General features: G+C 47.0%; 2 protein-coding genes and 1 long non-coding RNA gene across 11 annotated transcripts in view; 1 reads left to right on the top strand and 2 right to left on the bottom strand.

Moving 5' to 3' along the window:
- Positions 1 to 2228, bottom strand: part of tmem230 (transmembrane protein 230) — a 22446-nt gene extending 20218 nt beyond the window's left edge. For both annotated transcript variants that reach the window (XR_004410238.1, XM_033014153.1), the window contains exon 1: positions 2158 to 2228. The gene's annotated coding sequence lies outside the window, so the exon portion shown is untranslated. The remainder of the gene's footprint in view (positions 1 to 2157) is intronic.
- The window catches only part of LOC116967514, a 23286-nt gene extending 8397 nt beyond the window's left edge, over positions 1 to 14889 (bottom strand). Inside the window, exons 1-2 of one of the 2 annotated variants that reach the window (XR_004410240.1) lie at positions 14864 to 14889; positions 7640 to 7649 (exon numbers count right to left, since the gene is read on the bottom strand). This is a non-coding gene — a long non-coding RNA (uncharacterized LOC116967514). Of the gene's footprint in view, positions 1 to 7639; positions 7650 to 8559; positions 8585 to 14863 lie in introns of those variants that run through there. The other variant, XR_004410239.1, reaches the window with a different exon arrangement.
- LOC116967511 (transcription factor COE2) overlaps positions 8789 to 26729 on the top strand; it is a 212867-nt gene continuing 194926 nt past the window's right edge. For 4 of the 7 annotated variants that reach the window (XM_033014146.1, XM_033014147.1, XM_033014150.1 and 1 more), the window contains exons 1-3: positions 17798 to 18477; positions 22268 to 22424; positions 25755 to 25818. In XM_033014146.1, the coding sequence (XP_032870037.1) occupies positions 18344 to 18477; positions 22268 to 22424; positions 25755 to 25818 (355 nt within the window). In that variant the 5' untranslated portion in view covers positions 17798 to 18343. Of the gene's footprint in view, positions 8926 to 10538; positions 10632 to 10710; positions 10834 to 17797; positions 18478 to 22267; positions 22425 to 25754; positions 25819 to 26729 lie in introns of those variants that run through there. The other 3 variants (XM_033014148.1, XM_033014149.1, XM_033014152.1) reach the window with 3 other exon arrangements.

Genomic DNA, 26729 nt, shown 5'->3' on the forward strand with positions numbered 1-26729 from the left:
GTCATGTTGTTACTTGTGGACGGAGCACCAAGGCAAATTCCTTGTATGTGAATACTTGGCCAATAAACTTACTTTACTTACTTACTAGTGCGAACGGGTGATCTATGGTTGGTGCGGATTCACCCAGTGGGTCGAGGGGCCTGTTTCAATGACGTATCTCTAAGCTAAAACTAAACCAACATCAGTGTCCTCTCCCAGGCCAAACTCGCCAGCACTGAAGCCCTAGTTATACTCAACTGAAAACAGCAAAGGTTGGAAACACTCGGCAAGTCAGGCAGCAAGAACAACTTTTAGATGAAAAGCTAAAATAAAGATGATGTTTCAAATCAGAGACCCTTCATCGAATTGTTCAAACAAATGTTCTCTAACCTGAAACCTGAACTTTGCTTTGCTTTCCACAGATGCTGCCGGACCGGCTGAGTGTTTCCAGAATTTTCTGTTTTAATTTCAGGTTTTCAGCAGCTACAGTTTAAAACAAGTCTATTTCCACTCAGTTGGCTCCACTGTGTAGAGTACATCATTTGCATGCCCAACAATAGATTTCTAAAATCATTCTAGTCCATGTTCTGCAACGTGAAGAGATGATCAGTTGAACAAAATGACACATATGCAGCGCAGAAATAGGACTTTCAGCTCAACTGGCTCAGACCAACTGTGCTGCCTATCGACACTAATCCCATCGATAGAAACAAAGTGGTGGAGTAACTCAGTGGGTCAGGCAGCATCTCTGGAGAAAAAGGATGGGTGACGTTGAGTTGAGGACCTCTCTTTCGCCTTTCAGTCTGAGGAAGGGTCCCGACCCGAAACATCACCCTTCCGATTTCTCCAGAGATGCTGCTTGACCCACCGAGTTACTCCAGCACTTTGAGTCTATGACTCTCATCCCTCCCCATATTAACTTTCCACCTTACCCTCACTCAATTAACTCTCTCACAGCACCCTGCCATTAACCTTCTCCCCTCTATTACTCCCTCTCCCCTGGAACCCTCTCCCCCCCCCCCCCCCCGCAACCGTCCCATTAACCCCCTCATTTAAACCCATTAACCCTCTCCAAGCCCCCGGCTGTTAACCCTCCGCTCTATTACCCCCCCCCCCCCAGCCTGTAAATTACCCCCATCCCCATTCACCCTCTCCCCTCTATTACCCCCCCCCCCCATCCCCAGTGACCTTCCCCTCCCCCAGTGACCTCTCCCCCCTCCCCCAATGACCCCTCCCCTCCCCCAGTGACTCCTCCCCTCCCCCAGTGACCCTTCCCCTCCCCCAATGACCTCTCCCCTCCCCCAGTGACCTCTCCCCTCCCCCAGTGACCTCTCCTCTCCCCGTGACCTCTCCCTCCCCCAATGACCTCTCCCCTCCCCCAGTGACCTCTCCCCTCCCCCAGTGACCTCTCCCCTCCCCCAGTGACCTCTCCCCTCCCCCAGTGACCCCTCCCCTCCCCCAGTGACCTCCCCCCTCCCCCAATGACCTCTCCCCTCCCCCAGTGACCTCTCCCCTCCCCCAGTGACCTCCCCCCTCCCCCAATGACCTCTCCCCTCCCCCAGTGACCTCTCCCCTCCCCCAGTGACCCTTCCCCTCCCCCAGTGACCTCTCCCCTCCCCCAGTGACCTCTCCCCTCCCCCAGTGACCTCTCCCCTCCCCCAGTGACCCTTCCCCTCCCCCAGTGACCTCTCCCCTCCCCCAGTGACCTCTCCCCTCCCCCAGTGACCCATCCCCTCCCCCAGTGACCTCTCCCCTCCCCAGTGACCTCTCCCCTCCCCCAATGACCTCTCCCCTCCCCCAGTGACCTCTCCCCTCCCCCAGTGACCTCTCCCCTCCCCCAGTGACTCATCCCCTCCCCCAATGACCTCTCCCCTCCCCCAATGACCTCTCCCCTCCCCCAGTGACCCATCCCCTCCCCCAGTGACCTCTCCCCTCCCCAGTGACCTCTCCCCTCCCCCAATGACCTCTCCCCTCCCCCAGTGACCTCTCCCCTCCCCCAGTGACTCATCCCCTCCCCCAATGACCTCTCCCCTCCCCCAATGACCTCTCCCCTCCCCCAGTGACCTCTCCCCTCCCCCAGTGACCCTTCCCCTCCCCCAGTGACCTCTCCCCTCCCCCAATGACCTCTCCCCTCCCCCAGTGACCTCTCCCCTCCCCCAGTGACCTCTCCCCCCTCACCTGTACACCGCCTCCATCCTGCCGCTCCCGCTGCCGCCGCCGCCGCCGCTTCCTGTCCGCGCCCCAGCAGCGTCCGACGCGGCGCAGCAGCCGGTCACTCTGGTTCCGCCCTGCAGCCTGTGGAGGCGGCGCCTCCTCCCGCTGCAGAGTCGCCCAGGTCGCCTGAAGATCGCCTCAGGATCGCCTCAGGATCACTTTCAGAAAACACCTCCTTCCTTATCGAAGAAATAACGTAATTGATATGACACCAACTGTCTTACTTGGCCTAGTTATTTCATATTTTTTAATCGAGCAGCCTTCTTTCTTTTGGAAATGTTATGTGTATTTTGTATAAGATTTGTGTTTTAGTATGTTGTTATACAATACAATTCAATTTATTGTCATTTGGACCCCTTGAGGTCCAAACGAAATGCCGTTTCTGCAGCCATACATTACAAACAAATAGACCCAAGACACAACATAATTTACATAAACATCCATCACATTGCTGTGATGGAAGGCCATAAAAACTTATCTCTCCACTGCACTCTCCCCCCCCCCCGATGTCAGAGTCAAAGTCAAAGTTGTTGTCTGAGTCTATGTGTCTGAGTTGCTGGTACAATAATAATAATAATAATAATAATAATAATAATAATAATAATAATGATAATAATAATGATAATATTAATATTAATAATACCTTTTATTGTCATTGCACATAGGTGTAATGAGATTTGGTACGCAGCTTCCATCCGATAGTTATAACTTAAACAATTAATAAAATTGAAACTAATACAACTTTTTTGTTGTACCTCTACCTCACTTTACTTTACAATGAACTTGACTAGATCAACTTTATCCCATACACACAACTGCACAGCACAAGAACAGGCCCTTCGGCCCACAAGGTCTGTGCTGAGCATGATGTCAAGATCCATCTCCTATCTCTTAATCCATATCCCTCTTCCCAACGTATCCATGTGCCATTCCAAAAGCCTCTTAAATGCCACCATCGTATATGCCTCAACCACCATGGCAGCATGATCCAGGTATTCGCCACGCTCTGTGTTAAGAAAAGTTACCCCGCACATTTCCTTCAAACCTTGCCCCTCTCATCTTAAAGCTATGCTCGCTAGTATCTGTTTCTTCCATCCTGGGGAAAAGATCTAACTGTCTACCCTACCTATGCCTCATAATTGTATGTACTTCTATCAAGTCTCCCCGCAAACTCTGGCTTTCCAGAGAAAGCAATCCAAATCCGTCCAACCTCTCCCTGTAGCTTATACACTCTAATCCAGGCATTATCCACATAAACCTCCTCTTCATCATTTCCAAAGCCTCCACATCCTTCCTGTAATGGGGCGACCAGAACTGCACTCCAAATGTGGTTTGGCCAAAGACCTAAAAAGATAAACCGTGACATCCTGACTCTTATAACACAGTGCCCAGACCTATGACAACATACATTCTCCGTATGTGTTGGAAGGAACTGCAGATGCTGGTTTAAACCAGAGAGAGGCACAAAAAGTTGGAGTAACTCAGCGGGTCAGACAGCATCTCTGGAGATAAGGAATAGGTGACGTTTTGGGTCAAGACCCTTCTTCAGTCTATTCCTTTTCTCCAGGGATGCTGTCTGACCCGCTGAGTTACTCCAGTTTTATTTAGTCTACATTCCCTGTATGTTCTCCATCACAGCTCTGCAAATCAAAACTCACATGTTTTCTCACTATTCCATTTCTGATAAAGGGCCATTGAACCTGAAATGTTAACTCTGTGTCTTTCTCCACAGCTGGGAACGAGGAGGCCTGTGGAAGAATGTATTGGACTCCACCCACCAGGAATAGAACATGGGCAGCTCGCATTGAGATGTGGCGGGGTGGAGGATACCCCTTATGGCTTATGTTACTGCCAGCACTGGAAGCTAGGCTTGGATACCTGGGTAAGTCCTGGCTTTGAGGCTAATATCAGCCTCATTGTGAGTAAAGCCATCAATGCAGTTGGAGCTTAGTCTGTCCCCAAAATAGCCCCAACGAACCACTTTGTTGGGATTGCCCAATGAACACTGGGTTGCGGGCAAGGTCCACGTTCTGTAAACAAATAAAAATAAATACTAAATCATTGATCAATGTTATTCTATAACAAGCAAAATTTATGATATTTTTAATTTGTGTTTTGTTTAGAAAACTTTAGAGATACTCTGTGTCTTTTATTTGTACACCAACAGCTGTGGTTCCGTGTATCCGAGCCGAGCCGGGCCAGAAAGTTCCCGGTAAGCAGGCCCGGATTGCTCGCCACGGTCCGATGTTGGAGGACCCGCCCGGTAGGCCTGGTTTGCCAGCCGCGGTCCCCGGTGGGACCAGGAACCCACCGAAGTTTCATGTGTGGGAAGGAACTGCAGATGCTGGTTTAAACCGAAGATAGACACAAAATGCTGGAGTAACTCAGTGGGACAGGCAGCATCTCTGGAGAGAAGGAATGGGTTACGTTTCGGGTCGAGACCTGAAGAAGGATCTTGACCCAAAACGTCACCCATTCCTCTCCAGAGATGTTACCTGTCTTGCTGAGTTACTCCAGCATTTTGTGTCTAACCTACATTGGAAACGTATTGTACATAAATTATCTTTTGCATTTCCTACATTAGAACAGTGATGACATTTGCAATGGACTTCATCGATGGTAAATCATGCTGGGCTGACCTGAGGTTGTTTAAGACACATTATTCCTTTTTTTATTGGATTCTTCCTTGAAAGATGTACTGGCCACCTTTGATACTTTTGGGGAACGTCATACTGAACAATAAATCTCTATCCAGCAATAAATGCAACAAGCTTACACACCGAGTGCTTCATCATATCTTAACACCGACTGAAAATAGTAGCTAAGTTTAGTTTAGGGATGGAAACAGCATGGAAACAGGCCCATCGGCCCACCAAGTCCGCACCGACCATCAATCACCAGTACACTTGTTCTACCCTACACACTGGGGACTATTTACAGAAGCCAATTATCCTTCAAGCTCCCACGTCTTTGGAGTGTGGGAGGATACCGGAGCACCCAGAAGAAACCCACGCGATCACAGGGAGAACATACAAGCCTGCACGTCTTTGGAATGTGGGAGGTCGCAGAGAAAACTCACAGGGAGAACGTACAAACTCCCTACCGACGGCACACGTGTAAAGAATCGAACCTGGGTCTCTGGCGCTGTAAAGCAGCAACTCTGCCACTGTGCCACTCCCCCTCCCTCCCCCTTCCCCCCCCCCCCCCCCCCCCCCCTTGTCTCGCCCTGGATTAATTCCTTGGCCCCGTAGCAGTTAGGGTAAATCTGAGGTGAATCTATTAACCGTGCCTCCCTCACTCGACATGCGATGCGGAATGCCACAATGTATGAGAGATGGCCTGTGTTGAATTGGCTGATGACAGCAGGGGAGGCAAAAGGGCCACGTATTCGAGGAGGGGCAACAGAAGGGCAGATTTCTGCTCTTAAGTCCCACTGGGCTTGTTTCACTGTCATGTCAGTTACAGTGAAATACGCTGCCAATGATATTGCACCATGGTTGGTTGTAAATGTAGGTCAGTCTGTCAAGGTATCTGGTGTCCCCATGAGACTGCACCGACTGCAGATGGAATGTTGGAGGAAGACAGGCTCGTCCATGTTGTGGAGATAGGAAATGATGCATTAGCTTGTCTGGCTTCACCTTATTATCAAACTCAGATATTCCTTGTAATGCTTCAATTTCCCTCCTCAGCTCCCCACAGGACTCGAGGGCCTGAGCTATAGGGAGAGGTTGAACAGGCTGGGACTCTACCCCTTTGAGCGCAGGGGGGTGATCTTACAGAGGTGTACAAGATCACGAGAGGAATTGGTCGGGTAGACGCGCAGATCTCTGCGCCCGACCTCTCTTCCACACATAACAGAACTGCAGCGATATCGACAACCTCCATCACATAGACGGGCAAGAGAGCTTTACCATCTACAGGTTCCCCGACTTCAATATCAGTGTGACAGAAATATAATCACCATTCCTTCCTCAATGCTGGACTTAAATCCTGGAACTCACCAACAAGCAGCTCTTCACAACACAGTGGCGCAGCGGTAGAGTTGCTGCCTTACAGCGGCAGAGACCCGGGTTCCATTCCCACTACTGGTGTTGTCTGTACGAAGTTTGTACATTATCCCAGTGACCTGCGTGGGTTTTCTCCGGTTTCCTCCCACACTCCAAAGAGGTACAGGTTTGTAGGTTAATTGGCTTGGTATAATTGTAAATTGTCCCTAGTGCGTAGGATAGTGCTCGTGCACAGGGTGATCCCTGGTCGGCGCAGACTCATTGGGCCGAAGAGCCTGTTTCTGTGCTGTATCTCTAAACTCAACTAAACTTAACTAAACTAAACTAAACGTGAATTGCAGCATTTAAGTAAATGGCTCACTATCACGTTCCCAAGATAGGCAATAAATGTCCACTGCCTGAACAATCAAAATAAAAAGAAGGGAGAAAGTGCAGATGAAACAGGAGTTTAGGGACTGCAACACAAGGTAGATTGTGAGATGAGAAATATATCTTTAGTTGATGAGAGGTCCATTCAAGACAGAAGGGCAATAGTTGGTGGAAAGAACAGAAAGTGCTGGAGTAACTCAGCGGGTCAAGCAGCAGCTCTGGAGAACATGGATAGATGATGTTTCAGGTCGGGACTAAAAAAGAGTCTATGTCTTTATGTCTCCAGAGATGCTGCCTGACCAATTGAGTTGCTCCAGCACTTTGTGTCTTTTTGTCTGAACCTAGATTTGCAGTTCCTTGTATCTACAAGAGGTTGCCGAATATGATATCTAGTCTGTGCTGAACTCATTGATGTCAGTGGAAATGGCCTTTAATTGGCTTTCCAAAGTACTAGAATGGACAGAATAGGCAGAGTAGCTTTCTTCTATGTTATAGAATGTTATTGTCAATATCTCAACATCTTTGGACCAAGAAAGAAAATTGTTCACAAAGCAAAGGATGGGAGGAATGCAGTGGGTCAGGCAGCATCTTTGAAGGGACTATACGCTGGACAGTCTAATCAATTTCAATCCTAGTTTGCACATTGCACATTGCCATCAAATTCACTTGGACCATCTTTGAAACTGTTCTCCCCTCTCTTGATCTCTCCATCTCTATCTCTATCACCAAAGATAGACTATTGACTGGTGTGAGTCCAAAGAAGGGACCCATCATGAAATGCCGTCTGTCCACTTCTCTTCACAGATGCTGCCTGACCTGCTCTGTTCCTTCAATGTTTTGCTTTTTGCTCAAGATTCCAGCTTCTGCAGTCTCTTGCGTCTTCATGAAAATTGTTCCGCTTAAATTACTCGTTCGTACAACAGCATGATCACTCCCCAGACTTGGCCATTTGCTCTGGCAGATTCTGGGGCCAGTGAAAGGTGAAAATCAGGCTGGGAGAGGGGCATCGGGTCACAAGCCTGCAGCAGCCTGGAGCTTACCTGGACTTACCTGGGCTCACCTGGGCTCACCTGGGCTCACCTGGATCGGGGATGCTCCAGAACCTCCAGCAGGTGGACCAGACCTTGGACTTTGGATTCTGGACTTTGGACTTTTTCTTTGTAAATGGCATCAAAATATGGCAACAGTGCATTGCCAATGCAGGTTCATAAGTTCATAAGTAATAGGAGAAGAATGAGGCCATTCGCCCATCAAGTCTACTCTGCCATTCAATCATGTCTGTTCTATCTCTCCCTTCCAACCCCATTCTCCTGCCATCTCCCCATAACCCCTGACACCCGTACTAATCAAGAATCTATCTATGCCGTAAAAAATATCCATTGACTTGGCCTCCACAGCCGTCTGTGGCAAAGAATTCCACAGATTCACCGCCCTCTGACTAAAGAAATCCCTCCTCATCTCCTTCCTAAAGGTACGTCCTTTTATTCTGAGGCTATAATGGCCACACATTCATCTCCCCGCTACCTTCAGGTAGAAGGTACAGGAGCCTGAAGACTGCAATGTCCAGGTTCAGAAACAGCTTCTACCCCACAGCCATCAGGCTATTGAACTCAACTCAAACAAAACTCTGATCATTAATAGCCCATTATCTGTTTATTCGCACTTTATCTGTTTTATTTATTCATGTGTGTATATATTTATATAATGGTATATGGACACACTGATCTGTTCTGTATTCATGCCTACTATATTCTGTTGTGCTGAAGCAAAGCAAGAATTTCATTGTCCTATCTGGGACACATGACAATAAACTCTCTTGAATCTTGAATCTATGAGACCTCTTGGTCCCGGACTCTCCCATTAGTGGTAAACATCCTCTCCCCATCCACTCTTATCCTGGCCTTTCACTTTTCGGCAAGTGTCAAGGAGAGGCAGGGACAGGTCACTCAAAGACGAGGAGAACCAATGTTATGGAGAACAGAAGAGAGACACAAAATGCTGGAGAAACTCAGCGGCGCAGGCAGCATCTCTGGAGAGATGGGATGGGATGGGTGATGCTTCGGGTGGAGGAGACCCTTCTTCAGTGTTGAACAGAGGCTGGAAGGTGGCCACCACTACGCGGCGCTGCTCGCCCTCTCTTAGATGCTTGCAAACGCCCCCTGTGGGTTCGGGGAACATCTGCCCGAACAAAGGAGCCGAGACTTTGAATTGAGAACAGAGTTTAACCCATGGTGTAATATTGCTTTCAACACGCCGGGAAAGTCACTGAAGTGAATGCACTAATTAGAGCGGCGCTAAATCATTGCAAATTGGAGCATCGAGAGTTCAGGAAACTCAACATATTGCACTGTCGCCGGTAGGTATCTGTGTCCATTCTCTCTGTATCAAAGTGCATCTTTAGACAGCCATCTCTCGAGCAGCGCGTTTATATCCAGGTATCTGTCAATTAATCCGCGTGTGATTGCAAGGGAGATTTCAAATTTTCCTAAAATGTTTGAAACCGGCTCTCACCTCTCCTGCTCAGATGTCAGTCGCGTTTCCAATTCGGAACTGGCAATTAATTCCCTTCCTTTTTTTTTGGAACTTGTTGTAATGTGGCCGGTGCAAACCTGGATATTAACCTGAGTTGGGGAGCAGAAGATGAGGTGATGGGGGGGGGGAGTGGAATTGACAATGACATTTGGGGAGATGAGAACGTTTATCTCAAAAGGTGTGTCAGGACTTGGCTGAGTGAGATACACTTCTAGGACGGATAGCGCTAGAGAAGGTAAAATTCGAAGCACAAATTCGCCCCCCTCCTCTCCCGCCCTGACCACATTAACCAAATAAATAAGTGTAGGAAGGAACTGCAGATGCTGGTTTAAACCGAAGATAGACACACACAAAGCTGGAGTAACTCAGCGGGACAGGCAGCGTATCTGGAGAGAAGGAATAGGTGACGTTTCGGGTGGAGACCCTTCTTCAGACTAACCTTTTATTTCAGACCCAAATAAATAATTTGCATTTATAAAGAACCCGCTGCGTTTCGTTAAACTATTTGCAGCCAATTCAGTTATTCGCTCTGTATTTTCGACCGGGATCCAGTATGTTTAGTTTTGTTTTCTGCTGTTGCTGCTTGGCCCCTCTCTACGAGGGTGACATTGAGAGAAAGGCGAGGGGGGTTCGTTTTACAAACTTTCAACCCAATGGTCAATAATTGCGTCTATTTTTACGAATTATTTATAGACGCCACATAAATAAAAACCTCATCGGATCGATGTTTTTATTCAACCAGTTCAAAAACAGTATGTAATAAAACCTCGCCCGGAGGGTGAGATAGAATCGTATCAGACACAACAAGAGGTCGATTAATTCTCCCAGATTTAATATTCGGCGCTTCTGTTGGCGATGTGAACCGCTGTTTGTTAATTGTAGGAGTTCGTGTGTAAAAAATATATAACGATTATTGTGAAACAGTAATTTAATCAATATGTTTATTTGTGTTCCCCTATCGTCTCTTCACCGCTAATGTGTGTGTGTGTGTGAGAGAGTGAGTGTGTGTATATGTGTGAGTGAGTGTGTGTATATATATGTGTATGTGTGTGTGCGCGAGTGAGTGTGTGTATATATATGTGTGTGTGTGAGTGAGTGTGTGTATATATATGTGTGTGTGTGTGAGAGAGTGAGTGTGTGTATATGTGTGTGTGTGTGTGAGTGAGTGTGTGTATATATATGTGTGTGTGTGCGAGTGAGTGTGTGTATATATATGTGTGTGTGTGTGTGTGAGTGTGTGTTTATATATGTGTGTGTGCGTGTGTGAGTGAGTGTGTGTATATGTGTGTGTGCGAGTGTGTCAGTGTGACCCCGCGTGTGAATTCTTAAATAAATCCAATTTCCCCGCCCTCAAATACTGCCAATTTCTCCCCCCCCCCCCCCCCACCCCCTTACCTGCACACCACAGCGGCTAAAGAAATAAAAATTGTCAGCCAAAAAAACAAATATGTTTACTTTGAAAGATGTCAAAGTCACTCACAAATGAAGAGATAAAGGCATCGGGATCTTGGTTAGATTTTGATAATTTGTGTAAGTGTGACATATTAATGGCACTGTCGGTTACGCTGTCTGTAGATATTATATTCTGACTTTCTGGTGTTTATTTCAGAGGGACCGAACGGGAGCCGGCTTTCTCTCTCCACCCCCCACCCCCCCCCCCAAAAAGTATCAGCAGATCTAACATGGGCTGACAAGGGGGAGCGAACGAGCAAGTTCAGACTGTGGACCACAGGTCAGTTTCTTAACCCGTTTGTTTCGTGTTCGCGGCGCCGTTGCGGAACGCGAGGGTTTACAAAACTGCCCAAGTCCATCTTTTGGAAACAGGCAAACAAAATGCGAACGGGTTGTGACTGTGACTGTGACTGTGGCTGCCCAAAATACGTCCACTTCTAAAAGGTGAAATTATTAATGTCGTATAAATCTAGCTCGTATAACATAAAAATAATCGATGTTAACATGGATGATACTCATGTAAAGGTGGATTTGTTCAATCTATTTCCATGACCTGTGCTCACTCCGTGTTAAGTGGCAGTTTTCTCGTGTATAACGTTAAATGAATGATTGGTTCCTGTTACATTTAATTTATGTCTTGCTTTGGAAATTGAAGGCGACCACAATTAAACCTCGTTCACGATGTGCCACATGTCGTATCACTTCGACACGTTAGCAAGCAGCTATTAAACTTTCTTTAATCTTCACGTTTTAGTATTTCTAATTCGGCAATTCAGAGAGAGAGAGAAAAAAAAATTCACTGGCGGGTGAATCGCCCAATAGAACAGGATAGTGCAAAGTTGAAATGTAAAATATTTCCCTCGAAGATAGACACAAAATGCTGGAGTAACTCAGCGGGACAGGCAGCATCTCTGGGTGGAAGGAATGGGTGACGTTTCGGCTTGAGACCCTTCTTCAGGCTGAATTTGCTTGAAATTGGTCACTGTAAACAGTTCCTCTTGTCGAGGTGAATGGTAAAATCTGGGAGGGGGAGGGGGTCGGTGGGAATTCGAGGAGAATAAAATAGGTTGAATGTCGATGTGTGTTTGTCGGTGCGGAATCGCTGGGCCGAGGGGCCTGTTTCCGCGCTACAACTTGACAATCCGTGGCTGCTCGGCACTACAGCAGTGAAAACCTGCAGATTTAAACTGAAGAATTGGAAGATCACAGTCGTTGTGCAAATACTATTTCTGAATTTAGGATTGTAAATTATACTTAAAGCGCACACATTAGCACTATATGTAAACCTCTCATGTGTGAATGTCTGTGGATAGTGCGTGTGTGTCTCTGTGTGTTTGTGAGAGAGGTGTGCGTGCGTGTGAGAATGATGTCTGTGAATAAGTGCGGAGAGAGAGAATAGTGTGTGTGTGTGTGAATAGTGTTTTGAATAGTGTGTGTATATGTTTGTTAGAGAGATTTGTGTGTGTGTGTGTGTGTGGGGGGGGGGGGGGAATACTGTGTTTGTGAATAGTGACAATGAACAGTGTTTTGTGTGTGTGTGTGTGAGAGAGAGAGAGAGAGAGAGAGAGGCAGAGGGAGAGAGAGAATAGTGCGTATATTTATAACCAGATAGTGGAAGAAGTTGCCTGCTAACTAAACGCTCATTTCAAACGGACGTTGTTTGTTTAAATGAGCTGTGGTCGTGTGACCGCCAACATTGTTGGGCGGGTTAGCCCGTGACAGTTGGCCCAGTCTGTCCAGGGTTAGAGGGCTGTGACCCGGGTGAATGTCAGTTCCTCCGCCCACATCCCCCTCCCATCGCCCTCTCTCCCTCCCTAATGGCCGGCAGGCAGACAGACGCTCCCTCTGGCACACGCCCTCCCATTGTCCTTGCCAATACCAGCCAGGAACGGATTCAAAACCAGCCGGGGAGAGAATGGACTGGAGGGGAGAGAGGAGAGGAGAGGGGGGCGTTGGGGGGGGGGGGGTGGATTGGCATTTTCCACACCCAAGGGGCTGGGGAATACAAATCCCATTGAAAACTCCTTTCCAATCGCGACGTTGGAAGTATTGTTTAAACAATGAAACACTCGTGCTGACTTTAAGCAGACCACTCAGTCACTGTGGCCAGCTGTCCGTTTGACTGCTTCTAACCATCACAGCGCCGCTTCGTCCCCCCCCCCCCCCACCCACCCCACACCCCTCTCCCCATCATCCAGAGTTGCAGAAATAACATCTAAACATTAAACACTGATCACCAAATCAAATCCGTCAAAAGTCGTGTTTTCACTTTATTAAATTAATAATTTGGACTGAATCAATTAGAATCGGTCATCTAAATATATCTTGTGTAGGAAGGAACTGCAGATGCTGGTTTAAACTGAAGATAGACACAAATGCTGGATTAACTCGGCGGGACAGGCAGAGAAGGAGGAAAGGGCGACGTTTCGGGTCGAGACCCTTCTTCCGATATATATCTGCCCGTTTTAATAGCACAGAGCAATATAATTCGTATTTCATTCTGTATTTTCGATAAGTACTCCCCCTTCTCATTTAAACAATCTAAATATATTTTTATTTTATGTCATTCATTTGTTCTTTGTACATTTTCATATCTCCCGTTTCCCTCTCCCCTGACTCTCAGTCTGAAGAAGGGTCTCGACCCGAAACGTCACCCATTTCTTCTCTCCACAGATGCTGCCTGTCCCGCTGAATTTTGTGTCTATCCTCTTAAAATATTTTTCCTCTTGTGTTTAAATAATCTAAATATTTTCTCTCCCATTTCAATAATCGGAATACTTTCCATTGCGTAAAAAGGCCGTTAAATTAATCACCAAAACCCCCCTTTTTTTTAAATTGAAAAGATAAATTATATTAAAACGGCGGATCGCCGTGATGGATACGCGAGACAGTGATTGAAAAACATTTCAACATCCAGTTAGAAGTCTTGCGGTGAAAGCGATCGCCGAGTGTATCAGTTAGTTGTCCGCATTCGAGATTTATGTTTCGCCCCTGAAGTTTTACCTTTATATTTTGGGTCTAAATATCTCTTTCTCTTCCCCCAACATTTAACCACGGGTTGATTGTATTATTGTTAAGAAATTGTTTAGACAAATCTTCATTCAGCTCAGTGAGGATGAACGCAAGGAAGTTATAGTTTGAGGAGAAGGGTCTCGACCCGAAACGTCGCCCATTCCTTCTCTCCAGAGATGCTGCCTGTCCCGCTGAGTTACTCCAGCGTTTAGTGTAAACCAGCATATGCCGTTCCTTCCAGCACGGTGTTTAAGAAGGAACTGCAGATGCTGGAAAATCGAAGGGAGACAAAAATGCTGGAGAAACTCAGCGGGTGCAGCAGCATCTATGGAGCGAAGGAGATAGGCAACGTTTCGGGACGAAACGTTGCCTATCTCCTTCGCTCCATAGATGCTGCTGCACCCGCTGAGTTTCTCCAGCATTTTTGTCTACTTTCCTTCTCAGTGTTATCCATTAACGGATTATCGTGACGGGTTGAACTAGTTATATTTGAATTACCAAAGATAATTTTCCCCAGTAAAAAAAATAAAACCAGTGCATGTCTATTTTAAGTTCAACACGGTCAATGAATGGTGTGATCGAATTCTACAGTCAGATGTCTTGGCCCTTGAGCGTTGCTTGTGCGGTGACGTTCATCACTCTTGTTCCTGGGGTGACAATACCTCAGAGTCAATGTGTTAACTTCCGTCACAAAATGTCAGCTGGGTTTTTCCCCTTTAAGGGACGCGGCTGACAGCTGAGTGCCGCTCGGGCAGATGGTCTGTGAGCCTTTTTTTTTTTATTGTCTGGGACCTAAATCTGTTTACCATTCAGGCGTCCGCTCTCTTTTGCGGAACTCCGCAGTTCCGCGTTCGGATCCTAATACCTGTCCCACTTAGGAAACCTGAACGGAAGCCTCTGGAGACTTTGCGCCGCACCCAGGGTTTCCGTGCGGTTCCCGGGGGTTGCAGGTGGTTGCCGGAGGTTGCAGGTAGTGGAAGCAGGGAGGAAGACTGACAAAAACCTCCGGGAACCGCACAGAAACCTTGGGTGGGGCGCAAAGTCTCCAGAGGTTTCCGTTCAGGTTTCCTAAGTGGGACAGGGGCATAATAACGGGGCAATGGGGGGTGGAAACAGTGTCCAACGAGCTCATATAAAGGACGCGAGTGAAGTTATCTTCTCCGCATCCGATGCAACAGTTAAACCTCCCTGTACTGAGTGCGCTGTGGTCGCCGTATTAACTAACATAGCGGGTGGAAAGGACCCAGTATTCCTGGATCTTTGGAACTGCAGATGCTGGTTGGCAACCGAAGATAGACACAAAAAGCTGGAGTAACTCAGCGGGACAGGCAGCGTCTATGGAGAGAAGGAATTCGGATCGAGACCCTTCTAATTCTTCACCCAACTGAACTGCCCACCACGAAGAATTCACACCACCGCTCGTGGTTGGGTTCCTCGATGTTCCCATCCCGTTGCCACTCCGTCCCTATTCTATCCCACTTTCGGTTCTCGCCAAATGCATCAGCAACCCGGGGCCACAAGTCTCTCTGTATCAGCACACAAACCCCAAACCCCCAAGAACAAGACAGCGGCGAGTCGTTCCTCTCTTAAAATGTACAAACTCAGTCTAAATAATCGATATAGATTTGTTATCAAGAGCGAAAGGATTTCAACCCCGACTTATTTCACAATTAAACTATTCCCTTCCCACCCACCCTCCCAACTTAATCTACAAACATGTGCGGAAATGTATCCATTATTTGCTACTATACATTATATTTCCAAAATTCTGCGCCTCCAAAAATCTAACCAAAATTCTTAAATTTACCAGGATTTTTTAAAACATAAAACATTAAAATATTCTTCGTACCTGTTACACAAATCCACCTATACTGTTAGCAATAATTACGAGAACTGTTATGTGATATATTACTTCTAACGACCATAACTAATTTATTATATTGTTACATATTAATCTGCAATAACTCGAAGTGTATTATATATTACAACTAATCTTCATAACCAATAAATTAAACTGTTAGATATCAATCTATCATAATGCCAATTGCTATATTATACATTTCTCATCAATCGTATATTTTTCAGATATTAAACTGCGAGTATATTTAACACTATGTATAAGTGTTCAATATTATTACAGTGATTAGATTTCCAAGTAAATATGCTACAAATGTAGATTTAATATAAGCATCGGAGCATATAAGGAATTTCTCGGTCTCTCGAAAGCTTCACAATTGATTAGGCTGGATTTTTTTTCCAGCCAAACTTGCAGAATAATTCTAGGGAGGGAGACACAAAAATGCTGGAGTAACTCAGCGGGACGGGCTGTGTCACTGGATAGAAGGGGTGGGCGACGTATTGGGACGAGACCCTTCTTCCTGCTTTTGGATAATGATAGGAGTTGAATTCCTTAATTTGAAACTGTGTTTGATTCTGTAATGGAGAAGCTGGAGAAGCTCTGGCTAATGAACGGGGCAGAGGGGGAGAAGATTTCGATTCGTTTTCCAAAAGCAATCAGGTCACAAACATGCCTCAAAAGTGGACCAGGGAATTAAAAAAAAGTCATTGAGGTGAAAGAACAGTGTATTTTAGTAAATTGCAAAACCGAACTAGACTGAAGGGTGGAACAGGTAGCCTGGGAGAAGCGGAGAGGACAGGTGCAACAATTCAGTGCAGTGTTAACCAGCGTGAGAATGTCGAGACGGGACACGGACAGAAATCGAGCCGGAGAGGGAGACTGAGAGAGACGGAGTGTTACGGGGATGGAATGCAGACACAAAATGCTGGAGTAACTCAGCGGGACGGGCAGCATCTCTGGGTGGAAGGAATGGGTGACGTTTCGGGTCGAGACCCTTCTTTAGAAGTAAACCAGCATCTGCAGTCCTTTCCTGCACGGAATAGAGACAGGGAGTGAGGGGGATTGATAAGGTCAGTGTAGTGTAGTTTGTATAAACGTGGACGGTGCAGGTTTAAACACTGCTGTAAGTTAGTGGGTGGCAGACAGAGAGGCTAGCGAACAGAGGGGGTTATGAGTGGGGGTGGGACCGTGAATGCGTGTCAGGGAGGGAGAAAGGAGACAGGGAAAGGAGAACGCAGACCCAGGGGAGAGGTGGGGAGAGAGAGAGAGAGAGATAAAATATTGTGAGGGAGAGAGATACATAGAGAGAATTGGAGAGATTATGGGAGAGAGAGAGAATATGTGTGAGACAGAATGAATAGGAGAGAGAAAGAGAATATGAGAGAGAGAGAAAGAGAGAGAGAGAGAGAGAGAGAGAGAGAGAGAGAGAGAGAGAGAGAGAGAGAGAGATCCTCTCTCGCTCTCTCTTTCTCTGTCCTCTTTCTCTCTCCACTCTCTCTCTATCTCTCTCCATCGTTCTCTCTCTCTTCTCTCTCTCTCTCCCCTACCCTCTCCTCTCTCTCCCGATCTCTCTCTCTCTCCATCTCTCTCCCTACTCCTCTTCCTACTCTCTCTACCCTCTCTCTCTCTGCTATCGCTCTCTCTCTCTCTTACCTCCGGCTCTCTCTCTTCTCCTCTTCTCTCTCTCCTTTCTCTATCTCCTTTCTCTTCACCTCTCAGGAGAACCCCAAGCCGTAAAAGTGGCAGAAAGACAGAGAATCGAAGACGGACAGTGACAGTGCCAGTGACCTAGAGAGGGCAGCACTGCGGGCAGCTGGGAGTAAACGATGACCCATCGTCCTGGGACCAGTGAAGGGGGTCAGGAACACGGGGGGGGGGGGGGGGGCGACAAGGAGCTAAAGACAAAGTGACCGGATGCACGGTGTGTTAAAACTGCTCAGAGTGAAGCATAGACGGGAAAGGAGAGAGAGAGAGAGTGGGGGGCGCAGAGAGTGACGGGGTCAGGAGAGTAAAGCAGAGAGTGACAGTGGTGGGGACTGGCCCGGGCAGAAGGGCGACTAATGAGGGAGTAAAAGAAGTGTTAGATTGGGAGAACATGAGCTCCCAGGAGCACACGTGGCCCCAGCACCCGCCAGGCTAGATCAATGTGCGTGAATCTTTGGATTAAGATTGTTTCCCTGACTTTCCACATCTTATTCGTACAACGCGGTGATAATGTGCATCGATTGGCGACAGCTGGGAGAAAGGGCGTGCATAAATCATCTCCTTTATCCAATCTGAAAATGAGTCGGCACCGTCCGCAAAAAAAAAAACCCCAGCGTACATATGTACAAGGGCCCTCCCCTCTCCTCCCCTCCCCTCCCCTCCCCTCCCCTCGCCCCCGGACCTGTCACTTACAGCCGTGGGCCCTCCCACAGTGGAATCATTCATTACAGTCAAAGCTTCGCAATAGTACAGCTGTAACCATCGAGCCGGTGGGAGAGGAGGCCCTCAACTCTACCCCGGATTAAGGACATTCTTCGTGCGTGTGTGTGTGTGTGTTGTATGTTGTGTGTGTGTGTGACAGTCTGCAAGCGCGCCGATCAATTTCTTCACAAACAAATGAAGCTTGTTAGACGGTGATCGATGCCTCGCTGGTTTATTTTTTCCGCTTGAAGGATGAATGCACCCAGAGGAAAATAAATCTACCCCCCACCCCCTCCTCTTCACCCCCTCCCCCCCGCAAAAAAAAAACTTAGCTGCCAACCCGCCTCTGTGACAGTGAAGATCTTGCGAATAACTTCTCTCAAGACATCCGCCGCTCTCGCTTCTTGGATTGCCCCAGCTTGCTGTGTATTCCCTCTCCAGGAAGGAGACACAGAGAGAGAGAGACAGAGAGAGAGAGACAGAAGTGTTAATTCTTTACTCTTGTTATTTTTAAATGTTTGGGATTCAGGAACATTTACCCAGAGGAGGGTCTGATATCAAAGACAAATCGAGTGGCGGCGGGATGGAGGCAGTCAGGTCGTGGGTGCGGACTGTAGGCGTGGTGGCCGCCAATGTAGCGGCTCAGAGGTAAGGTCCTGATAATGGATATGTGCGTGAAAACTGACAGCCTGCCCGCCGATACCCCTCTCCTTCCTCCCCCTCCCCCTCCCTCGCCCTCTCCAACCATCGCCCTCTCCAACCATCGCCCTAACCAATATTTGACAATTGATAAAGATATAGACACAAAATTACTGGAGTAACTCAGCGGGTCAGGCAGCAGCATCTGTGGAGAGAAGGGACAGGTAACGTTTCGGCACCCCATTCCTTCTCTCCGGAGATGCTGCTGCCTGTCCCGCTGAGTTACTCCAGCTTTTTTGTGTGTCTATCTTCGGTTTAAAACACCATCTGCCGTTCCTCCCCACCCTACACCCATTAACCGATATTGATTATTGATAATAGCTCTTCGGACTCCGGCGTTTTAAAATCAAGAATGACACGGGTTTTGTTTTCTGTGCGGGGTGTGTGGGCGGGAGGGAACAAGATCAATGTTATGAAACTGCGAATCACGGGTTCTCAGTGCCCGCGGACACAATTGCCGTCTCCCCGTTTACAGGCCCCTTAATTGTGTGTGTGTGTGGTTATAACCAGCTTTGATACTGAGTTATAAGCGCGCATGTGGTGGAACCGTGCTGTCCGTAAACATCAGTGGCAAAAGGCATGTTTAAGCCGACCAAAGGGCAACTTTTATCCTCGGAGTGATTGGGTTTAGCATTTCTGACTAAGTATTTGTATGTGTATATATTCACCCTCAAGCGGAGTAGAACGTACAAGGTGTGTCGAGTACCTTGGTGTGGAACAGACACAAAAATGCTGGAGTAACTCAGCGGGACAGGCGGCATCTCTGGATAGAAGGAGTGGGTGATGTTCGGGGTGGTTGAGAGTCGGGAGAGAGGGAGACACAGAGATGAGGAAGAGTAAGGTGTGAAAACGAGATATCAAAGGGGATGAAGCTCAAGGATAATATAGGATGGATAATTGTTCGATAAGAGAAGGTGAGAGCGATACACACACACAGAGATAACATTGGATCAGGAGGAAAGTCAGACTGGTCGGAGAGCTAGGAGAACTTGGCGTAGGACGCAGTGTTTAAGAAGGAACTGCAGATGCTGGAAAATCGAAGGTACACAAAAATGCTGGAGAAACTCAGCGGGTGCAGCAGCATCTATGGAGCGAAGGAGATAGGCAACGTTTCGGGACGAAACGTTGCCTATCTCCTTCGCTCCATAGATGCTGCTGCACCCGCTGAGTTTCTCCAGCATTTTTGTGTACCTTGATGTAGGACGTATGCGACCGGCGATTTGACGGTGTTAAACAAATAACCCCCCCCCCCCCCCCCCCCCCCACACACACACACACTCAACCTGACACAGTTCAGCGATATTTTTAATTTGCCCCGTGTACTTATTAAGAAACATACAACGCACACAAGTCACAACGAGTTGGGAGAGCGAGTTATTTTTGATAACCATGAAATACATTCTAGGTAGGAAGGAACTGCAGATGCTGGTTTAAACCAAAATGCAGGAGTAACTCAGCGGGACGGGCAGCATCTTTGGAGAGAAGGAATGGGTGAGGTTTCGGGTCGAGACCGTTCTTCGAGACATTCTGGGACTTGAGGGGCTGCAATCAGAAAATACACAACACGTCTCCCCCCCCCCCCCCCCCCCCCCCCCCCGCTCAATTTAAAACTTGAACTTATTTTTACAAAACTTAACTATTTGTCTGAAGAAGGGCCACGACCCGAAACGTCGCCTTATTCCTTTTCTCCAGAGATGCTGCCTGACCCGCCGAGTTACTCCAGCTTTTTGCCTCGATCTTAGGTTTAAACCAGCATCTGCAGTTCCTACACAAACCTTCCTACACAAACTATTTTCTTAATAGTTAACCGCCCGAGTTCCTCCAGCACTTAGCCTTTTGTATTTTGTTCGGCATTCTTTAACACGTAACATGCCATCGAAAATAAGTTTATTTATGTTTGATGTGAATGATCAAGGTGTAAGGTCACCGACACAAAATTGTCCCCCTCTGTAAATGTTCTCGAGAGAATAGTCTTAACTTCACCGAGTGTCGGCAACTGTTAAATAACCTTCAAAACGGTTATATCTGGGTCTTCTAAGTTTGTGTGAAGACCTCTTTCACGCCTCCATCCTAGTCCCGACCCGACTATTATCTGACTGTACATTTCAAGTCCAGTCAAGTCACTTTTATTTCTATAGCACATTTACAAAAACAACTCCCGTTGGCCAAAGAGCTTTACATTGGTGGAGATACTAACGTTATACAACATTGGTTCATAGATTAAGTACATATTTCCAATTTATATGTAGGAAGGAACTGCAGATGCTGGTTTACACCCAAGATAAACACAAAAATGCTGGAGTAACTCAGCGGGACCATCTCCGGATATGAAGGAATGGGTGACGTTTCGGGTCGAGACCCTTCTCCTGTCCTGCTGAGTTACTTCAAATTTATTTCTTATTTTACTTAATTGTTCTTCTTTATGTGGAGATTCCCCTGTCCCATCTTAGAGAGAAAAATCACGATTAGATATGTCCTACCTACATTTTATATATTCCGGGCTGACTTTCATAATTGGAAGTGACATATTTTGTTTTGTGCAATGGTTCGCGCGTTGTCTTCGATTTATTAAACATTTTTCCATGAACCGTTTAAGTGATCCTGTAATTCTGCGAAAATGTTTAATCCCTTCTATATTCTGCGAAAAGAGTTGCGTCAGTGAAAAGGGCGATAGTTTAGCAGTGAAGTTAACTAAAATTTCAGCAGTTAAAAAAGCTGAGAAATACAAATGTAATGGACAAACGCCGTCTCCACGTTTGGGTAGCCTTTACATTATTTTAGCGGCAGTATTCTTTATTGGAAACGCAGCTGACTGATCTGAAAGTCTAGCGCTAGATTGCCTTTGTATGCCGTTCGTAGTATGTGCATCGTTTTGAGCACAGCCCAAGCATCCGTTTACAGGCCGTTCACATTTATTTAACATTTGGGATCGTAGGCACATGTGCATCTTGCAGTAAGTAAGCTTGGGCGAGGGTCCATATGCATTGCAAATACACAAAAGTGCTGGAGTAACTCAGCAGATCAGGCAGCATCGCTGCAGAACATGGATAGGCGACGTTTGGGGTCGGGACTCTTCCTCCCAGTACTTGCGACTATATGCATACAATACAATCAATACAATACACGCTAGAATTTAGAAGATTGAGGGGGGATCTTATAGAAACTTACAAAATTCTTAAGGGGTTGGACAGGCTAGATGCAGGAAGATTGTTCCCGATGTTGGGGAAGTCCAGAACAAGGGGTCACAGTTTAAGGATAAGGGGAAAATCTTTTAGGACCAAGATGAGAAAAACATTTTTCACACAGAGAGTGCTGAATCTGTGGAATTCGCTGCCACAGAAGGTAGTTGAGGCCAGTTCATTGGCTGGATTTAAGACGGAGTTAGATGTGGCTAAAGGGATCAGGGGGTATGGAGAGAAGGCAGGTATGGGATTTTGATTTGGATGATCAGCCATGATCATATTGAATGGCGGTGCAGGCTCGGGGCCGAATGGCCTACTTCTGCACCTATTTTCTATGTTTCTATGTTTCTAAAACAATCAGTTTTATTCGTCACTTGCACATAAAGTGCAAGTGAAATGAATTTGCCAGCAGCGGTACAATGAAAAAGTGCATGCACTGTTTTTAAAAAAAATATAAGAAGTCATTAATGCCCGCGATACCGGCGACTCTGTGGTTGTTGATGTTGTAGACTGACCCGTGTTACTCTCTCCTCTCTCCTCTCTCCCCTCTCCTCCAGCGGGGTGGCTCTAGCCAGAGCGCACTTCGAGAAACAACCTCCGTCTAACTTGAGAAAATCCAATTTCTTCCACTTCGTCCTGGCCCTGTACGACAGGCAGGGGCAGCCGGTGGAGATCGAGAGGACAACCTTCGCAGACTTTGTGGAGAAAGATCTGGTACGTGCGCCAGCGAGAACACGGGTTAGACGGTCGTGTTTAAGAAGGAACTGCAGATGCGTTGCCTATTTCATTCGCTCCATAGATGCTGCTGCACCCGCTGAGTTTCTCCAGCACTTTTGTCTACCGACGGTTTAGACGGCCAATGTCCCTTATCTCCCGAAAATCCACGACTTAACCAAATTCCCAGTCTCCGAACCTGCCCACTCATAACAAGCCTCTCCGCCGGGGTCACAGCAGAAAACTCCAACACGTTTTAGAAACAAACCACTATATTGTCTTACACCTTGTGTTAGTTCTGCCTCAAAGTCTGGACGTGGGCAAATGATCAGATTCAACAGCAGTTTGGATCAGGATGTGGGAGAGATTGAGTGTGTGTGACTTCAACATGCGTGGGGTTGTGTGTACGCGGGAGAGTATTTGCGTGTGGGGTGTGTGTGTTTATATTCATATGTGAGTGTGCGGGTGTGAAATACATAAGTGTGCGTGTAATTTGAGAGTGGTTACTTATGTGGGTTTATGTTTGAAAGATGGGTGTGGGTGAACAGAGAGAGTGTGTCAGAGTCGGTGCAAATGATGGAGAATGGTTGTGTGTTGGGGAGAGTGATTAACATATCTGTTCATGTGTGTTTATGTGAGAGGGTCTGTCAGTCCGCGTGTGTGTGTGTGTGTGTGTGTGTGTGTGTGTGTGTGTGTTATTGTGTGTGTGTATGTGTGTTATTGTGTGTGTGCGCATGTATGTGTATGTGTGTGTGTTATTGTGTGTGTGTGTGTGTGTGTGTGTGTGTGTTATTGTGTGTGTGCATGCGTTAGTGTGTGTGTTATTGTGTGTGTGCACGCGTTAGTGTGTGTGTGTTAGTGTGGGTGTGTGAGTGAGTGAGAGAGTGAGATGCATCTATGTGAGTGTGTGTGCGTCATTGGGTGTGCGTGTGAGTGTGAATGCGTGCACGCAGTGATTAACTGTGACTGAGTGTATGAATAAATGAGAGGAGTTGTATGAGGCGTGTGTGTATATTTGTGTGTGTGTGAGTGTGTGAGAGAGAGACAGCTTTACATCTTCACGCTACAGGTAACTACTACAGCAGTAACAACTACTGTCTGAGTTGAGAGCTTCTGAAGCCGCTGTTCTTCCCCATCTCCGTCATTACCGGCCGAAGCTTGAAACGAGTCGGGAGAGGAATAGAACTCGGCCGCAGCGGGAAGTTTTTGTTTCCTGCGCGGCTGCGCCTGTTGTTTCCTGAATCCTGTTGGATTCTGACATTTACTGAGCCGGCTCCGAGCCGAAAGCCCGGCAGAATGAGGCGTCTTTAGCTGTGTGAATGTGAAGGAATCTCTCGGGTTGAGTCCAACAACGGGACCAAGTAACCGGAATCTCGCAATCCGCCCACATCCATCAGAAATAACAATATTACTCATGTACATACATTATTTGTTAAAGATACAATCCAATTCGATGAGTTCTGGCGAAGGATCTGCGACCTGAAATCTAACTCCGTTTCCTTTTTAGTTTTTTAGTTTGGTTTATAATTTATTGTACGTGTACAGTAAAAATCTTTTTGTTGCGTGCTATCCAGTCAGCGGAAAGAATATACATAATTACAATCGAGCCGTCTGCAGTGGACAGCCACAAGATGAAGGGAATAACGTTTAATGCAAGATCAAGTCCAGTCGTCAAAAAGAGTCCGAGGGTCTCCAATGAGGTAGACCAGGAGCGCTCTCTAGTTGTCTGTCCCGTCACCCCCATCCACACCCACACCGATGCGGTCTAACCTGCAAGTAGCCCCCAGATTCTCTGTATATATTCTAGATTTACCCATTTTCATCCCATTTACAAACCATTTTTTTTAGGAGAAGGGGTAAATAAATGATAAGTTCATGTTCATTTATTGTCACATACACCAATTGGTGTAGTGAAATTCACTGGACAGGTCAGACATACAATTTAAAATAAGCAACAAACTCAGAAAACACATTTTAACGTAGACATCCATCCAAATGAGGGCGTTTTTGCCCAACTGTCCCCATCACTCTAGTTGGAGGTCAAGCTAATATAGAACATGGGACAAATACAGCGCAGGAACATGCCCTTTGGCCCACAATGTGCCGAAAGTAATGCCAAGATACACTCGTTTTATCTGCCTGCAAATCAGCAATACATTCTTTGTTGTGTTACAAACCCAAACTATCGTACAGTTACAGAATACAACTCTAGTTACTATTATCTATGATTACAGGGCGGCACAGAGGACACAGAGATAGAGTTGCTGTCCCGCAGCGCCAGAGACCCGGGTTCAATCCTGACCTCGGCTGCTGTCTGTGTGGAGTTTGCACGTTAGAAACATAGAAACATAGAAAATAGGTGCAGGAGGAGGCCATTCGGCCTTTCGAGCCAGCACCGCCATTCATTGCGATCATGGCTGATCGTCCCCAATCAATAACCCGTGCCTGCCTTTTCCCCATATCCCTTGATTCCACTAGCCCCTAGAGCTCTATCGAACTTTCTGACGTTCTCCTTGTGACCGCGTGGGTTTCTTCCGGGTGCGCCGGTTTCCCCCCCACATCCCACATTGTAGATTAATTGGCCCCTAAGTGTGTAGGGAGTGGATGAGAAAGTGGGTTGTAGAAACAAGGAACTGCAGATGCTGGTTTGTAACAAGGATAGACACAAAGTGCTGGAGTAACTCAACGGGTCAGGCTGCATCTCTGCAGAAAAGGCACAGTTGACGTTTCGGGTAAAGACCCTTCTCGGTCTGAAGAAACGTCACCTATTCAATTTCTCCAGAGACGTGGACTCGGTGAGACAAAGGGCCTGATTCCACGCTGTATCTCTGAACTAAACAGTAAACTACTGGAGTGCGAGAAACTACCCGATACTTTGCAAGAAATATTTTAAATCATAGTAGCGAGAAATGGTCACAAAGAACAAAATGAAGAAGGGCTCAGACCCGAAACGTCACCCATTCCTTCTCCCCAGAGATGCTCTTTGTCCCGCTGAGTTATTCCAACATTTTGTCTCCATCTTCACCATAACATTTGATGTTTGTGAGAATCTCTCACGGGGTTTTCACGGCCCACTTGTAGGGGTATACAATATTGGGAGTCGATTGTAATCATGTATTGTCTTTCTGCTGACTGGTTAGCACGCAACGTAAAAGCGTTTCACTGTACCTCGGTACACGTGACAATAAACTAAACTAAACTCAATTCCGTCTATCACCACCAGTGTTCATTTTTTTCTCCCATAAAGAATTAAAAAAAAAATGTGATTTCGTTAACACGACGGGTCGGGGTGAAATTAACCGCTTAACTTTTTCAAAATTACTTTTTCAGGAGCCGGGTAATGACAAGACGAATAATGGGACACACTACAAGCTACAGTTGCTTTATAGTAATGGTGAGTGTCCCAGCGATCTCGCTGTTATCCGGGGGAGGTGGGGAAGGGGGGGGGGGGGGGGGGGGGGGGGGGGGGGGGGGGGGGGGGGGGTCGAGAAAGGGGAGGGGTGGGGCTGTCAGGGATAGAAGTCTTTAAGAAGGAACTGCAGATGCTGGAAAATGGAAGATACACAAAAATGCTGGAGAAACTCAGCGGGGTGCAGCAGCATCTATGGAGCGAAGGAAATAGGCAACGTTTCGTCCCGAAACGTTGCCTATTTCCTTCGCTTCATAGATGCTGCTGCACCCGCTGAGTTTCTCCAGCATTTTTATGTACCTAGAGATAGAAGTCTCCCGGCTTTCTCGTCTCTCCTGAGACAGCAACATCGCAAAACGTCCCATATGCTCTCCTTTTGTTCCACCTTCGGTACAGTCTTGTATCTCATCTCCACTGATCCGAGTTCGATTCTGACCTCCGGTGCTGTCCGTGTGGAGTCTGCACGTTCTCCCAGTGACCCTCCGGATGCCCCGGTTTCATTCCCAAATCAACGCGGAGGCCAATTCAATGGCTATTTTTTTTAAGGCAGAGATTGACAGAATCTTGTTTAAGAATGAACTGCAGATGCTGGAAAATCGAAGGTAGACAAAAATGCCGGAGAAACTCAGCTGGTGCGGCAGCATCTATGGAGCGAAGGAGATAGGCAACGTTTCGGGCCGAAGGGATTAGTAAGGATGTCAGGGTGAAGGCAGGAGAATGGGGTTGAGAGGGAAAGATAGATCAGCCGCGATTGAATGGCGGAGTAGACTCGATGGGCCGAATGGCCTAATTCCGCTCCTCTAATTTATGAATTTCCGAGGCAATGGCACTTGTAGGACTGAGGTGTTCGTGGCCCTTTGATTCCATCTCCCCAGCAAATGTGGGGAGAGGATTAG

The sequence above is a fragment of the Amblyraja radiata genome, chromosome 39 (genome assembly GCF_010909765.2).
Source record: "Amblyraja radiata isolate CabotCenter1 chromosome 39, sAmbRad1.1.pri, whole genome shotgun sequence".
Lineage (NCBI taxonomy): Eukaryota > Metazoa > Chordata > Chondrichthyes > Rajiformes > Rajidae > Amblyraja > Amblyraja radiata.